This window comes from Stenella coeruleoalba (assembly GCF_951394435.1).
Source record: "Stenella coeruleoalba genome assembly, chromosome: 16".
In the NCBI taxonomy this organism is placed as follows: Eukaryota; Metazoa; Chordata; class Mammalia; order Artiodactyla; family Delphinidae; genus Stenella; species Stenella coeruleoalba.
In genome coordinates this window covers 45,699,822-45,718,031 of record NC_137162.1, presented here as the reverse complement: position 1 = coordinate 45,718,031, position 18,210 = coordinate 45,699,822, and the positions used below count along the sequence as shown (strand labels likewise).

Genomic DNA, 18,210 nt, shown 5'->3' with positions numbered 1-18,210 from the left:
AACAACAAAGATTCAATAAATTAATATTTCCAATTTAGTTTAAAACTATATGTAAGTTTTCTATGGAGTACTATGATGGCATCCCCAAGCTCCTACTGATAAAGGTGAGTTACACAATCCTCAAGAGAAAGCAAACTCAACTTGCCAGAATTATTTGTTTGTCTTAAACTTACTATGCACTCCAATGTGTCCAACGGTATGCTAGGCTCTATGGGGCAATATGTAAGAAATAGTTTCTGACTTTGTCTTAGATTTTTCTATTTGGGGAGTTAGATTACACACATACACACAACTTGTGTACACATACAGTCATACACAACCCCTCCCGCCCCCTACCAGAATTTAGTAAGTAACGTAAGAGAGGCTTCTATACTATTTAGGAAAAACACAATCCTGTGTCTCTTCTTTACTCTCACACTACTGCCACACTCTCGACACTTCTGACACCAGATGTGTGGATTTTCCACACATCAAGCAATTCTGCAATACCGGCTAGGTGTCCTACAATCCAGTTCAGTTCTGACACTGTCTACCTGGAGGTTAGTGAAAAATCCCACAGGCTAAGGATTCAGTCCTACAAGACTGCCCCAGTTCAGATGACAATCTCAAGTCCCAGGTTGTCACCTGTACTTCTAGTTGACCAGCTATAAATTGGGGTTCCCATGACCCCACCCGGGGCTTGATGATTTGCTAGACCAGCTCACAGAATTCAGGGTAACACTTACTTACATTTACTGATTTATTAAAAAGGATGTAATAAAGGATACAGATGAACAGCCAGATGTAGAGACACACAGGGCAAGGTATGTGGGAAGGGGCACAGACCTTCCACGCCCTTTCCAAGCAAGTCATCTCCCAGCACCTCTGCATGTTCACCAACCCCAAAGCTCTCCAAATCCTGTACTTCTGAAATTTTTATGGAAGCTTCATCACATTCTCATGACCGATCATTAACTCAGTCTCCAGTCCCTCTCCCCCTTTCCCAGAGGATGGGAGGTGGGGCAGAAAGTTCCAAACTTCTAATCATGGCTTAGTCTTTCTGGTGACCATCCCCATCCTGAAGCTACCCAGGAACCCACCAAGAGCTGCATCATTAGAACAAAAGACATGTCTATTACTCAGGAAATTCCAAGGGGTTTAGGAGCTCTGAGTCAGGAATTGGGGTCAAAGACCAAATATTAGAACAAAAGATGCTCCTACTGCTCTTACCACTCAGGAGATTACAAGGGTTTTAGGAGCTCTGTGCCAAGAACAGGTTGTAGAGACTAATATATATATTTCCTATTATTTCACATATACTTTCATACTATTGTCAAGTATGAGATTTTGTAAAACTTGTTTGTGATCTCTAAAGCAATTATAAGAAATAGTAATGTGAAGCCTGTTTTACAAAAGAGTAAAACAAGAATATGAATCTTTTGACACGTAAAAATACTATATGTGAAAAGAGAGAAATTAATAGAAGATAAAGTAGTCTTCTTTCACTACAGAAGAACTTAGAAAATACTGAAAAATATGACTGGACAAGTTCTTGAAATGAGTTACCAAAGTGAATCATTTGGGTTTATATTCTGGCATAATAAATCAACACTAAAACTTTAACTTATATAGAAAAATAATTTTGGTTAAACTAGTCCACTGATTAGAAATAGTTACCTACTACATATTAAGTCTTTATACATTGGGTGATTTATAGCTTAAATTGTTCAATTAAACAAGTATTGATGAACTATTATGCTGTGAACCATGGAATACACAGATGAATAAGATGTGGTTCCTGGTTTCATAGCATTTACAGTCTAGATGGGAGTGAGGCACATAAGTAGAATGATAAGATGATTATTAAAGAACCTATTAGGATGTATTTGATACTTCTCAGATAATACAATTAACTAAAATTGGCGCATGGGGAGGATACAGGAGCGTTACAAAAGGATGCGGCATATTCAATTGAGATTTTGCTGACAATCAGGCTAAGGGAATAGCTGCAAAAGGACACAGGAAAAACCAATGTAAAGAGCTGTATGAGGAGAGTGGTAAGCAGATTCCTCATGCCTGTCTGCAGTGTATAGTATGTGGAGAGTTAAAGTTGGTAATGAGCTGGTCTGGGGTCCAAGAAATTTTTACTTAATTCTTAGGATTCTGGGAAAGATTCTAAGAAGAAAAGTAACAAATGTATCTGTGTTTTAGGAAGATAATTCAGACTAAAGTTTAAAGAATGAACTGGAAAAGTAAAAGCAGAAAGGCTGGCTAGGTAAATACTGAATAGTTTAGACAAGCACTACTAAGGCCTCAAATAGGTCAGTGGGGAAAGAAGTGAGACCCAGCAAGGAAATAAAATGGACAGCTCTTGAAAACTGAAAGACTGGCTAAGTATCATGGTATTCGGAATACAAATGAGAAACAAAGGCCTGAGATCAGCTAAACTTAATTGTTACCGGAACAAGATACATAACTAAATTTAAAAGATAAGCTCTATCCAATCTATGTACTACTCGGAAATGATAAATGAAATACATTCAATGTGCATACTACTGTTCATTCTTTGAATAAAAGGCCAACATTTATTACTTAAAAGGTATGCACAGAAACAAATACACTAAACTCAATATGCCTCTGAAAGCAGGGGTCTTTTAGAAAATCAGTTTCTACTACTTAAAAAAGTTCTTAATAAAAGGCTCTCTATTGCAGGTAAGAAATCTGTTCCAGGACATGAAAACTAGCATATGAGTGCTTCCTTATTTTTAGCCATTTTCTAACTCACTTTACTTTAAAGCTACCTGTTGAGCTTACTCAGTTCTGAATTATAACTTGATGAAAAGAGAGAAATGATAACACTCCTTAGAGAGGTTTTGTTGTTGTTGCCACTCAGCATAATGTAATTTATATGCTACACAAGGAGATTTGGAGCACTGCAATACAATATTCCCTGATCTCCTGGGGATACATGGCATGGGTAGGGAGAAAATAAATAGAAGCCTTTATGGTATTCTTTTAATCTACTGAGGTTTCACATTTCATCTATAATACATTCCAGGGAAGTGGGGAGAATCTCAACCTTGAATGTTGTTGAATAACTCCTTGCTGAATCGTACTGTAATGAAAGGTCAGCATTCCTGCAGTGCTAACCACCAGTAGCTTTGTTTATTTCATGTGTATTAAGCTTCCCTCAGTTAATCCAAGATGTTACTGTAGGAAAGAACCTTGTCAAGATGGAAATGTGGGGGAAAAAGTGATAGTCATTCGAAACAAACTTTAGTCTTATTTCAAAATTATTGTTTTAAATAGAAGAAAAAGGACTTATTAAATATAAATATTAAAAAATTAAGTACAGGACAAATTAATTCAGTTATCCAAATTATTTTTGTCTATAATTTTAATCACTGGGAGGTGACTTAAAACAAAACATGGTTTGCCTCTTTGAAAATTTTAAATACAAATATGTCTAAATAAAAGGCCATTCTAAAACAAATGTAGGCACTTAGAGCATATAATAAGTAGCCAAATGCAAATCAGTCTGGTCATTTTATAATAAAAATTAAGTTAATTACACAAATAGTCCATTATCAGGCAACTGCTTTAACTTCTGACCCTATATAAGCATTTAATAATGATCTAAGAAAAAAATCAGCTAGTCTCAGTATAAACAGGATGGTGTACAAGCTTCTTCCAAAGAAAATTAGGATTACAATGCTCTTCTAAATAAGAACACAAAACACTAACATTTCGTCTCTGATTAGTGATTTTTTTAAAAGATCACTATAAAGCAAAAGGAAAGCACATGTTCAGGTTAGGTGTTACAACAAGTTAAAGCCAGATACAGTGTTTTATTTGTTAACTCCTTTTTCCAAAATACTTTTTTTTACATAATGGCAGGAACATAGATTAATAACAAAGATTGACAGATGGACAAAATTACTTGCTCTAAAACAGGGAAGAGATGGCAAGTATATCTGGCTCATGTGCCTAAAACTATTACACATGGAGAGAGGACTTTCTTATCAATCCGTTTTAGATGCCTGCCTCCTAGACCCAAACAAAGTTGGTGACAGAAAAACATCTCAAGCCGGTCATTTTTTAGGGCAGAGCAAGAGCCTTTAAAGAAAGAGAACAAAACTGCCTGGTGACAGCTTGTCAAGACCATACCCTGGCAACTTCCTCCACTGTCAATCTACAAGCTATATCTGAACCAAGAGGCCTGATGTTGTCCAGATCTTGGATTTTCTGTCAAAGGCTTTTTAAAGAGGCACACGTACGAAACAGAGAACGTATATCGGCAGATAAAAGTATTACCAAGGCTGTCAAGGTGATCTGTTTGGTGTTTTTCTCCATTCTGCTATTATGCTTCATTGCATTACATCAGCTTAGAAGATAAATAAACAGCTTTTCATATTTCCTTTGCTGTCGGAAGCTTGACAAGAGACAGTCGTCCCTTCCCCCCATGCCCCCACTGCTGTAATTCTCCTACCTGTAGCATGCCTTGACCATTTCCTTCTATGGTTCCTTCGTAAGTGACATGCAATCGAGTCAGGAGTTTTTCACATCTAGGATTTAAAAAGATATTTCCTTATTTATTTTTTTAATGGTAAGTATTGCACTACAGAAAAGTCTGAAAATACAGATTAACTATAAAAGAAAAATTGAAACTATTCCAAATCTCAAAAGTGAGAAACAGATGCTTATTTACTCAACATTCTTGGGATAGTCTCCCCAAATTTTTCTTATTCAAATATATAAATACAAATATTTAAATTAAAATGGGACAACATACTGTTTTGAAAATTGTTTTGCCCCTACAAAGTATCAGTTTCCCCTCTTTTTTAAAAATATTTTTATACAATTTTTAAAGGTTACTTTCCATTTACAGTTATTACAAAATATGGGCTACATTCCCCATGTTGTACAATACATCCTTGAGCCTATATAACACCCAACAGTGTGTACCTCCCACTGCTCCACACCCAGCACCACCGGTAACCACTCATTTGTTCCCTGTGTCTGTGAGTATCCTTCTTGTTATACCCAGTAGTTTGTTGTACTTTTTAGATTCCACATGTAAGTGATATCATACAGTCTTTCTCTGACTTCTTTCACTTAGCATAATGCCCTCCCAGTCCATCCATGTTGATGTAAATGGCAAAATTTTGTTCTATTTTTATGGCCGAGTAGTATTCCACTGTACATATGTACCACATCTTCTTTATCCATTCACCTGTTGATGGACACTTAGGTTGCTTCCATATCTTGGCAACTATAAATAATGCTGCTAAGAACATTGGGGTGCATGTATCTTTTCGAATTATTTTTCAGATATATGCCCAGGAGTGGAATTACTGGGTCATATGGTCATTCTATTTTCAGTTTTTTGAGAAACCTCCATACTGTTTTCCATAGTGGCTGCACCAGTTTAAGTTTCTCCTCTTTAAAAGTTGAAAAACTTCTCAAAATATTTTTAAAAATTAAGATCTATGAAATTTTATTATGCTAGAGTTGGCAACCTAAGGAAAAATATAGAAAAATTTTACAAAAAATTATATATGATTCTCAGAGGGGCTCTATTTTCACTAGTTTGGAAACCGTATATGTGTGTGGGGTGTCTTGATGAAAATACATGCTACAGAAATCCTGATCTATGGTATTTTTATATTAATAAAATTGATAGGTAAGTCTAGTACCTGTAAGTCACAATTATTTTCTTTCCTTTTCATAAACCATGGTCACTGAGGTGTTTATGGGGTTCAGATAAACCACCCCCAAATTTGGCATCTTGGCATAGTGAATATTTTAAGCTGAAGAAGTTTGAGAAAATGGCAGAAGCAGAAAGGTCACTCTGACCTCCTCCCCCTCTCCCCCTTCTTACCTGAAACAAGCCATAAAACCCTCACATGAGGGACCCTACCTATACCTGGAGGAAAGGAGCATTATTATCTCTGAAGACAAAAAGATGCCAAGAAGAATTCCAACAACCAGAACTTGCTGTTTCCCCCAGTTTACTTCAATCACCTCATACTCTTTTACATATCATATTCCTCATCTATTCTTCATCAAACCTAGCATAAAAGTACATAGATCTGTTTCTTTGGGTCTTCATTTCCTCATAAAGGCTCCTGTATCATGCAAAACTTATATAAAATAAATTTTTATGCTTTTCTCCTGTTAATCTTAGTTTAATTTTCATACCCAGCCAGGGACCCTAAGAGGACTGAGGAAAAACTTTTTCCTGCCCTACAGTGTTCACCTGCTTAAATCATATGAAAAAAAAATTCCTTTTTATTAATAGCAGTTGATGATGACATTTTTTCCTTAGATTTTTTTCTCCTGATTAATTATTGAATAAAAATAAATAAATTATAATAGAATGTAACAGATAGTAAACCCCTAACTTATACAGAGTGGCATGAATTTTTGGAGGGAGGGGAATTATATATTTTTTAAAACAATTATATTAAAAAAAAATTTAGCTGGGAAGCACTATTTATTTATTGGGATTTGCTTTTATCCTGGTATCAATGAGTCCAAATACATTTCTGGTAAAGCTTCAGTCCAACAGACTGACCTTACTCAGAAGGTAAAATAATTCAGTACAGATTCTGTTCTCAAAGCTTCATTTGTATTAACTTATTTAATCTTCACAACATCCCTATTACTATCTCCTTTTACAGATGGGAAAATAAAGCACAAAAAGCATTTAAGTAACCTGTCCAAGACTAGTAAATGAAGCAACAAAGATTTGAACCCAGAAAGCCTAAGGTAATGGTTCAAGCTCTTAACCAGTAAGCTATGCTTTTAGAAAAATTACTTTCTAAATCTCTTGGAGAAAGTTAGTACCATAAGTTTGATTTTTTTAACTTCCCTTTTTTGCAGCATCCTACTTTCCTAGCTATTTTATTCCAGGGGAGACTACCTGTGAGGATACTATTGAGAAGATAAAGAAGCATGATCCAGAAGTCTCATCTGCTGTCAACTATTCTCTGTGACTGTAGTTGTCACCTTATAGTACACTTCTCAAAATTAGGAAATTGCTAGAAACTATTTTTTTAAAATAAGCATCCTCCAACTTCCTAATAGGTTTCCCCTTCTGGCCCCAGCAAATTCTTCATACCACTGCCCCAGGAATCAAAGACAGATTATTCTGGTTCTCTGTGATTAACTAAGCCTGGCTAAGGTATTTATTGATAGTCACAGGGTTAACTATAATGCCAGAATCCTGAAACTCAGAAAAGCCTCTAATTTCCTGGCACCCATTTAGTCCTTTACTCTTGGGAATACCAACAATCCTCATCTCTTCTTCATCCTCTCTCTTTAAGTGAACACATGTTTCTGGTTCTGTGGAATCTGGGAGATGGATTTTAATTGCATTCTGCAACTCACTTAAGAAGCAGCTAAAACAAAAAAGAGATCAATGAAATTTAAAAAAAAAGTATGAAAAGTTTCAAGTTAAATTCTGCCTATCTAGGTTAAGTGGAATATCTAGATCTTATTTAAAGAGCAAAATTATCTTACTGACACAGCAGCCTCACTATCTCTGCATTTTGACCTATCCCTTCTCTCCCAGATGGTGTACAAATAGGTGTCCTTTCACATTAGTGCCAAATGAATGCCAGATGCAGAGTAGAGATCCTGAGCTGAATTAAAAACAATCCCTCTGAATGATCTATAAAATCTACACAAAAGCAACATGAACAAAAACATCTGTGTTCGTATTAGAGACTAATAGAAGAGCTAAGAAAAGCAACCTTCTGTACTCTAATCTGGGCAGATAACACAGCAGATTGTTACTTTAGTTCTAGGCACCATATTTTAAGAGGGACCAATGGCCTAGGATACATCAACAGCTGAGTTAAAGGGTTTACAATCCATATTATATGTGAAACAAAAGAAATGAGTACTTTAGTATGGACCTGTGTGTATTGTTAGAGGTGGGGGTGGATCAAGAAAGCATTAAAATACATGAAGGAGGGTCAAATCTTAAAGAAAATTAGTTTTACTGATTGTAGTTCCAGAAGGAAGAACAAGGAATGGGATTTGGCGGGGTGGGGAGATTTTTGGAAGACAGACTTTTTTTAGTAAATGAAAGTATTAGACAATAACACAAGCAGCCAACAGTGGGATAGACTGCGGCCAAACAGTGAATTTCCCATCACCAGGGCTGCCTAGTCTCCATCTGTTATAGGTATTACAGAGCTGATTACTTTTAGTAGGCAGCTGGACCAGATGACTTCCTGGGGTCCCTTTAATTTCTAATATACCATGATTCTGAAATGCTGTACATGTTTCTCTTCCTTTCTGACTCAATTTTGTTCTTGTTTTTGTCTTTCTTTTGGTTGCTTAATCTTTTATCCACTTCCCTCTGCTAATAATCATCTCAGCCATGGAGTCAGCCTCCTAAAGTGAGTTTGTTTTTCCTCCACCTCACAAATAAACATCTTTGATGGATGAAAACACAGGAAAGCCATCTAAGCATATGTGCTTTCTCAAGTTAATTACTTTAAGAGTGAGTCCCTTTCATCACTAATTCTAAACAATTACAAACTACGATAAAAATTATTAGAAAGTGAAAATGAAGAGGCACTGATTAACATGAATGCACATCCAAAATATGCATTTAGCATGTTTAATCATGTCGTCACATGCACTGAAACAGTAGATACATTCTTCTCTAAGTGCTTTGGGAATTTGTTCCAGGTTAGAAAATGTGTTGACTATTTCAAGGCACTAAAGGAACTTACATATCTGAATAAACTCAGATTGCTTATTATTCTCCTCAGTATTTGCAGGTAAATAAGAAAAAACCCTAGTAAATTAGCAACTTCCACAAAATTGCCAATAGTACATGTTGACAACCAAACTTCAAAACTCTTGTCACTCAGACAAATACTAAGTAACTACGATTTACATTTTAGTTTAGTAAAAATAAAACTTCCTAATCTTGTCTTCCAGAAAGAAAAGCAATAAAATACAAACATTAACCATAAAACCAAGGGTAAGGAGGAACATTAAATATTGGTGTTTAATGTTACTGTCTTCACACAGAAAACTCCTAATTCTAAATAGGACTTTGTTTCAGAAGATAAAACTAAGGCAAAAGAGTAGAAGTGAAAGGGTTGCAGACTTTGATTCAAAAGGCATGACCTTTCTAACAATGAGAGCTATCAATTGATCATTTTAAGAAGAAATTCCCTGGTACTAGGGCAATTAGGAGGTTGGGAAACCATCTTTTCAGAGGCTGTAAAATACAATTGTCTCATGGTGAAAGAGTCCTTCCAATTCTAAGATTCCAGGATTATTTACATTATTATTACCTTTCCCACTCTGGAAAATCTTCAAGACTCTGTCTCGTAAATGTCACCAACCCAGTAGGTTCTACAAAAGCAATAAAAGAGAAACACACCCAAAATAAGTATTGAGTTTGAAAAGATTATATATATTCAGTAAAAGAATGGGTCTAACACTGGCTGTAAAGCTAATCAGGAAAAACCAAGCCTGGTACTGGAATACAACAGAAGATTGATTTAAAATAATATTATCCTTACAATAGGAATTCTTTCTACAAAATAGTAAATAAGCCCTCCCTAAGACACAAAACTATACAGAAAACAGCACGACAGTAGGATTTGCATGCTGGTACTTTTTGGTTAAGTTTTCCAAACTGAACATACTTTTAAAAAATCCTTGCGGGGGGGGGCGCTTCCCTGGTGGTGCAGTGGTTGAGAGTCCGCCTGCTGATGCAGGGGACACGGGTTCGTGCCCCGGTCCGGGAAGATCCCACATGCCGCGGAGCGGCTAGGCCCGTGAGCCATGGCCACGGAGCCTGCGCATCCGGAGCCTGTGCTCCGCAACGGGAGAGGCCACAACAGTGAGAGGCCCGCATATCGCAAAAAAAAAAAAAAAAAAAAAAAAAAAATCCTTGGGGGAAAAAAGGATGCACAATGGATATAGCTTATACAACAAAGACAAACTAACTTTTAATTTGTAAACTCCTCAAAAAAAAAAAAAGCCTTAACCCTACACCTAAAGACCGGTAAATGTATACACATTTATGTGTTTTATAATAAAATAATATGTCTAAGATTAAAAAAGAAAATTGCTGGCATGTCCTTTGAGGTTGACACAGCTAAACCCAGGGCTTAGATGATATGCAAGTGCTCTATTTAAAGGCACCTTTGCCAGAGGGAGGAATTACTGTATTCTAAGAGGTTAGAGAAGAATGATGACATAGTTTTCAAGGAGCAATAGATATGAGAGGATCAAAATGCAGTAAATTTTAGAGGATCAGATCCTTTTTTGTTAGATTTACTTTTTTTTTTTTAAATAGTGGCAAAAGCAAAAAATAAATCATCTGGCCAAAAGAAATTTGTTTGATTCAAATCAAAGAACAAACTAAAAAGGCCAGGCCATTTCTGTTTTCTTCTGTTTTTAAAAAAAAATGCTCTTAAGCAGAGAGAACTATGTCAGGAACTATTAGTGATAATGGTGGTAGAGTCCCAGTGAAAGCTTGGCAATCATTTCATTCCTTCAGATGATTCCACATTTCTCTGCTCTCAGTCACAAGCAGCAACAATCCAAAAATCATATGGAGTAGTTACAGTAGAAAACAGAATTTTGTTAACGTGAGTTACAAAATATTCTTTAGATGTCTAACTTTCTTTAAGACAAATGGATAGCATAGTTAAAATTCACAAGTCAAATAATTCAAACACTAGAGAAGCAATTCTATTAATAGGAAACTAATGTCTGTGTCATCATCCAATAATTTAGCAGAAAAGTAAGAACATTAAATGTCTCTCATATATACTAGCAGAGACCAAGAGAAATTAAAAAATGAAAATTTCTGGCAAAGCAAGAGAAAAGGATGAAGAACATGGCTCTTTAGATATAATTAGTAACAAAAAAAAAACCCTTGAGAACATGCCTACTACCTTTCTTCCATAGAAAGGCACCTTTCACACCAGAATAGTTTATTTTGGTTAATCAAATATTTCCTTTAATAAAATCACAATATATACTGCATATGAGTCATCACTTTTTTGTTTTAAGATCATCCAAATTTTTTTTTAATCTTTTATTTTTTTAAATTTTTTCACCACACCGTACAGCATGTGGGATCTTAGTTCCCTGACTAGGGATTGAACCCACACCCCCTGCATTGGAAGTGCAGAGTCTTAACCACTGGACCGCCAGGGAAGTCCCAAGCCATCACTTTTTAAATATTCCATTTATAAGATAGTTTTATCTAAAATTATATTGAAAATAATTCAGAAAGCTCTTTAAAATCTTTCAGTCTCAAGAGCCTCACTACAAATATAAAATATATACTGACATCCTTGAAAAGGTGGTCCTGATGAAATTATATTTTATCAATTCTAAAAAGCATATTTTTCACGTATTAAGTTTCTGAAACTAGGACATATCTCACATAGTCAAAGGTATCTAGCCATTGCTATTGGTCTGCATTAAAGCTGAATTTTTCCAGAGAAGATATGCATCTGCTTCTACCATCATCTGGGGCCACCACCAACCTGAAATCAGTCTGAATTAAATCTTCCGTTGCAGGCTTCTGTGGATCACACTGGTAATATGACTTCAGACCTCAGACTTGTGGCTTGTGGTTCAAATTCTCAGGGAAGATTTTTTGGGCGCCCTCTCTACCTAGGTTGACACTTGCAGTTTCTTTGTTGTCCCCTTTCTGCATGGCCAAGTTAATTTCTCACTTATTCTTAGACTAAGGGTACAGACCTCTGGTATACCAGCTTTGTAAGAGCTATCTCCTACAACTCCCCATCCTGAGTGTTTTTTCCTTTGTAGTGGTACCTAACATAATGAAACTTCTTACCATATATCATGTCCTAGAGTTGATGAAATATGGTACTTTAAATAGGTTTCTATAGTTTCTATTCAGTAGACTCTAGAACATTCTATAGAAAGTAATTATTAAATTGAAAACCTCTTTTATTCTATTTAGTATTTCTTCCTTAAGCCTGTAGCTTTATATCCTAAAAACCTATAGTATGTCTTACTATATTTCTACAAAGAACCAAATTACCATGTACAGTGAAAAAGTCAGAAAATAAAACGTCTAATTACAATTTATTTTTTCAGCCTAATTCCCAATACTTATGATGATTTAGGGACTTCCCTGGTGGTCCAGTGGTTAAGACTCCGTGCTCCCAATGCAGGGGCCCAGTGTTCGATGCTGGTCAGGGAACTAGATCCCGCATGCTGCAACTAAAGATCCTGCATGCCACAACTAAAGATCTCACATGCCACAACCAAAGATCCTGCATGCCATAACCAAAGATCCCACGTGCTGCAACTAAAGACCCAGAGCAGCCAAATAAATAAATAAATATTAAAAAAAAATAGTATGATGAAAAAATAAATAAATAAATAAAAAATATGTATGATGATTTATAAATTTCTAGTTGAAAAAACAAAATTTTAGCTTCTTCTCTCAAAGTGTTTAAAATCCTAAAATTTGGAAAGGCAAGCTGGCTTTTAGAGCAGACATGCAGGATTTGACTTCAGGGACACAAAAGTAAACCCTGAATTACTTAGAAACAGTAATGGAATTCATTCTATTTAGATTTAGAATAGCAAAATATATACTCATCTTTCTAACAAATTAGTACAAATTCTAATTAGGTTTCATGTCTCATAAGCCCCAGTGAGCATTCTCTTTCCTTACTATTTCATTCAGTACAGAGCACAAAACAAAAAATGATAAGCTAAGAAATAACTCCCTGCATGCTGCAACAAAGATCCACGTGCCACAACTAAGACCTGACGCAGCCAAATAAACAAAAACAAACAAAAAAAACAAAACAGGAAAAAAAAATAACCCTCTATCAAAAGAAGCCTATGAATTTTCCCCTTAAATTATCAAAATCCTGATTATTGATTTCTTTCCCCCAAATTTGTACAATGTCCAATAGCAATACATTCAAAAGGAAAAGAATGCCAAGTACACTAGGATGTGAGATTAGTTACTAAGGGAAGGATATGAGAAAAATGACCTTAAAATAATTCAGTGATGTATTTTAAGACAATCCCACAACTTGGACAACCAGAACTGAAAAGAACTCATTTCACTTGACCTGTTCTACTTAGCAAAAGCAAACTTTTGAGATGTTCTGGCTTCCTTTATAATTACTTTGCAGGAAAGGCTACCCATGATAATAGCTAACATTTATTAAGCATGTAACTTCTGATTTAGTATTTACAACTACCCAATGAGGTAAGTTATCATTATTCTTTTATTTTACAGATGAAGAAACTGAGGCTTAGAGATGTTAAGAAACTTGTCTGTGGGTCTGTGATCACCCAGCTCCTAGGATAAGGGTGGCAACACCCATCTAATATTAGCTGGTCACTACCAGCATTGGCTAGACATTTACCACTACTGCCTCAGGTGCTATGATTAGCCTCTGGGAAAAGAAGATGGCTGAGGTCCAACAGAGGAAGAAAGACATGTAAACTCTAAGTACAAACACTGTTTTATAAGAACTCTACAAAGGGCTGAAGGAGGCACAAAGGAGAGGGATGGGTAGGAAGGCAATGAATTGGTTAACCTCTGCAAATAAACTAATTGTAATAGTCAATGTTTCTTTAAATAAAGAATATCTAAAATGTATCTCCCAGTCAATATACTTTCTTTTGAAAGTATTTACTATTTTTATTCATGAACATCCATTAGCGTATGTTACGCTAGTCTAATTTCAGAGTATATAAAACCCATACACATTCATAGCACACATTTACATATACACAAAACAAATGCATAAAATCTAGATATTGAATTATTATTGTTTTAATGTGGTTTGGGGAGGAAAGTGTACTTTAAACACAAAATGTTTTTGACCTGTCTGAACTGTCCCCCTCAGTGACAAAAATTACGGTAAGAATGAAAGGAATGTACTTTTCTCTGTGACTCTTCTAAAGTAGCAGAAGAGTGTTTTAAGCTTCTCTGGTTTCCTTGATGAACGTCCTTCAAACAACCTGAAAGAGATGGAAAATAAAAGAGGGTAAGGATGCTTCTAAATGCCTTAATGATTCATAGAAAACTAAATCTATACTGCTACCAAGTAATAAAAGAAGTAATTCTTCCAGAAGGCAATTCTGTAACGACAGAAAACTGGGAAACTGTTTGGATTCAAACAGAATCTGAAGAGGACTGAGACCAACTAGAACCAGGCTTCTTCAAAGTTGTTCATGTCAGATGGCACTCTCTAACAACCACGTTCCTCCAGTCTATCTTTCTGTGGGGCACCATCCGGTCCCCCAAAGTCAATTAGGCCAGTGAGTTAATGCTTGATCATGGCAAATACTATATATAATTCATAATATTACCAGGTAGTTAAATGATTGAACGAAAATGGTATCTGAAAAAAAATCCACATGACTGTTTGGGGGTGGGGTGCAGCTAGGATAACAACAAGCAGGTATGACAAGATACTGGAGGACTGACCAATCCTTGGTGATTAAACACATATACCCTTCGTATGGTAACCAAAACAATGCCTACCCTAGGTCATCCAGTTTCCAGCAACCTGGACTTGCACTACTTAATTTAGTTTTCTTTGAAATGACATGGCATTGTTATTGGTAACACATAATGCAATTTATCCTGAGGAAAGAAAAGTAAGGCTTTGAAAGCATATGACCTCAGTAAGTAGTTCACCAAAAGATTTCTAACACAAAAGCATGCTTTCAGGCACAAGATCTAGCTTTACAAAGGTATTTAAAAATTGCAAAGAAATTCTATGGCTATAAACGATGAAGTATTAGTCATCTGCTTCTAGTCATATACTCTTGCTCTAAAACCAGAAACCCTTCAAGTAAAAGTCCACTTTAATAAGTGCCGAAATGGGTAAAATTTTTCATGATTAGAAAAACAAGCTTATGTAACTATGCAGAGAGGGAAAAGTTAATTCTATGAGAAAATCCTATTGAGCAAATGAAATGAATTAGGAAAAGGGAAGGAAATGTAGATTTCAAATGATCCTGTTTCCAATGATCTGAAATTCTTTATTCAGGGTCAATTTCTGAGAAAACAATTTACATGAATACTTATTTCCTGAAAAGAACGCTAAATGTCAGAAAGCATTTTAACGAAATCTGAAATCTAATTAATGTTTAAAAGTAGTTTGAGTGCCTGTGTGAAAATTTTTTCTCATCTAAAAGACTGTATTTTCTAAAATGTTTATAACAAATACTCTTAAAATCCAGCTGCCTGCTGAAAGAAAATCTTTGCAAACACAGGTTTCAGTTCAGTTTCTTCTGCAAAATGTCAGCCAGAATAGAGCTTGTTTAAATCAAAATGACAGTCAAAATGAAGAAGCCACTTGGCAGTTTAATTAAACATCCTGTATCAAATAAATATGATTTACCGAATGAATACCTTGGGATCCATTGCAAAATCCCTTTCTAGGTTTACTTCTTAGTAGAGGGAATCAGGATAAATACAAAGGCAGCTATCACCTTTTTTTAGAGATGAACTGATGTACTTACTATACAACTCAATTAAGGGGAAAAAGTTCCTCTTCGTAGAGCTGTTGCATAATGAGTGAAAATGGCTATTGCCCTTAAGAAATAATTCCCCCAAATGTAAAAAGCATCCCTAGCTTCAGCATGTGATCATTTATTTATAAAATCACATAAAAGTTAACATATTTAATAACCATGATGGCAAATTATTAACCTTAGGAGACTCTTGGGACTGCATATTTATTACCTTAGCAATATGGACTTTCCTGGAAAGATTATATGTCTGTTATTATCACCCACTACAAATGAGCACTACTGTTTATTTTACAGGTCCAAATCTTATAGGTACAAATCAAGCAGAATCTCAATGCATTCTCTTTCTTCATTGCTCCAAGTCTAATTTCAAATCACTATGCAACCAAATATGCTTTCCATCTTCCTGATGGAGAAGTGTGTGTGGGGTGGCGTCTGGGACACAACAGGGAGGTAGAAAATAAGGCAAGATGAAGCAGGTTTAAAATCTTTGCATCAATTCTCAGATTTCGCTTTGTAAAATTTTAAAGTACCACGAATAGCCACCTAAATAAAATGAGTTATTCTGGTATGGAAGCAAGTGAAAATAACATAAAAACACACGCAATCTGCATGAGAGAAAGCCACAAGAGTGATGTACTATCTGAAGGACAGCGTTTGGGGTGGTGGCAGGGGGAGGGGTGGTGGTGATGGGGAGATAGACAAAGGGACTGAGGACAGAGCCCGAGAAAGGAAGAGACAGAAAGATGGGGCTGACAAGACAGAGAGAAGAGAAAGAGACAGAAGTTGGGTTGAAGACAGAAGAGGGTATGAGAGACAGAAACTCGCAGAGAAAGACACGCAGAGAGACAAACAGAAAAAGACAGAGACTCAGAGAGAATGAGACCTTCTCATAATAATCAAGCACCATCCCAGTTTTTTTTTAACTTCTCAACACCATTTTTTGTTGTTGTTGTTAATTTAGATTTTCAAGTCCTGGGTTTTTTTTTTTTTTTTTTTTGCTGTGCTGCACGTGATGTGGGATCTGTTTCAAGACCATGGATCGAACCCGCACCCCCTGCAGTAGAAGCATGGAGTCTTAACCACTGGACTGCCAGGGAAATCCCTGGATCCCTGGGTATGTATATTTGAAGGCATATTTTGAGTCAGCAGGCGTGCATGTAAACATGCACATAAACTAGGCCATAATAACCCCTCCACACGTAGGGAAGACATTTTAGCATTTAACCAAATGATAATTACAGATTATTAAAGAAAATAAACAGAAAAAGCCAGTTAGGCAACCTCACTCTTGTTCTAAACAAAACTTTTATTTTCAAGGGAATAAGTCAATCAAGGGTCAGCTACTTATTAACTGGTGTTTTTCTTTCCATACATATAAAGAGAAACATAGTTTAATAAAATCCTTCCCTGAATGGAATATTGATAACATTACTAGAATTGGATTCTAGACACACACATACTCCCGTGTGATTTCAAGTTAAGGATTAATCCTATTAGTATACAGTAAATCAAACCTAAAGCACTATAACCTCCACTTTAAAGTGGAAGCAAATGATAATCCGGAACCCAGCCAGAAAGTCATTCTTGGCTTTTCTGTGAAGCACTGTGCCATATGGCCCTGACAGCATTTTCAATCCACGGAAGAGACAGATGTAAAAGCCTCCTGGGCTGACCACTGTTGCAACCCACAATTAATCTCTGACCATCAGTTTCTAAGCAATCTCAGAAGCATCGATGCTAATCACATTGGAAGCCTTTATAAGAATGTTTAGGCCCTGAAAGGCAAGCAGGGGAAAAGGTCAGGGGAATTTAACATAACTAAGCAGGGCTGGAAGAACACAAGGATAAATAAAAAAGGGAAGACCTATTCAATTTATTGACATCAGCTTGCCACCACAAACTCTTACTATTTTTCTTATTCAATCAACTGGCTAGCCTTTGGAGACTAAATACACTCACACACACACACAACTCCTAACTGGCAGAAACTATAATCATAAACAGCAATTATGCAAAAAAGAAAACATGACAACAACAAAATGCTCCATAATCTGCTTACCAAATGGCTCATCAAATTAGGTAGTTCATCTTTCATAAGCCACACGAAAAAGGGAAACTACTGGTTGTTTTTCATTTCTGGAGTGCACGCAGAGCATTTTGCTCTTGAGAGGAAGTGAGACATAACAAAACAGCAATGAGTTTGAACAGAAGACAGTGTTCAAGTCCCACTTCTGCTACAAGTCATTTACTCTCACTGAACCTATTAGTATAGAAGCTTCCCAACTAGAAACTTCCAGAGATAGAAAATCAAAGTGAGCTGCCAATAGACAGCATCAATGATCGCGAATAGTTGCGGTTGTTGGCTGTTTTCGGGTTATGAAAACACATTCATCTCACTGAGAGACAAGTGCAGACATCCTGACTGTTGAGGATTCCCTAAAACAACTGTGGAAACTACCACAGGTTTCACCTGCCTTAATTAATTTTCAGTGTTCTGGTGACCAAAAGAACATCCATCAGCCAGGAAGACAAGAGCATGCCTGGTTTCAAATCTTCAACAGACCTACCTACTTAAACTCTTATTTGGTAAAAATGCTACCGGGATACTGCAAGCTTAAATCCCTCATGGTCATTCTGGACTGGAAATAATTCTTAACAGATCAAGAATTATTTCTAGGGATAATTCTAATT

The 18,210-nt window shown here is 36.1% G+C and overlaps 1 protein-coding gene across 2 annotated transcripts in view; it reads right to left on the bottom strand.

Moving 5' to 3' along the window:
- PARG (poly(ADP-ribose) glycohydrolase) overlaps positions 1 to 18,210 on the bottom strand; it is a 112,429-nt gene that overhangs the window by 34,866 nt on the left and 59,353 nt on the right. For both annotated transcript variants that reach the window (XM_079899677.1, XM_079899678.1), the window contains exons 10-12: positions 13,916 to 13,995; positions 9,303 to 9,363; positions 4,469 to 4,544 (exon numbers count right to left, since the gene is read on the bottom strand). In XM_079899677.1, the coding sequence (XP_079755803.1) occupies positions 4,469 to 4,544; positions 9,303 to 9,363; positions 13,916 to 13,995 (217 nt within the window). The remainder of the gene's footprint in view (positions 1 to 4,468; positions 4,545 to 9,302; positions 9,364 to 13,915; positions 13,996 to 18,210) is intronic.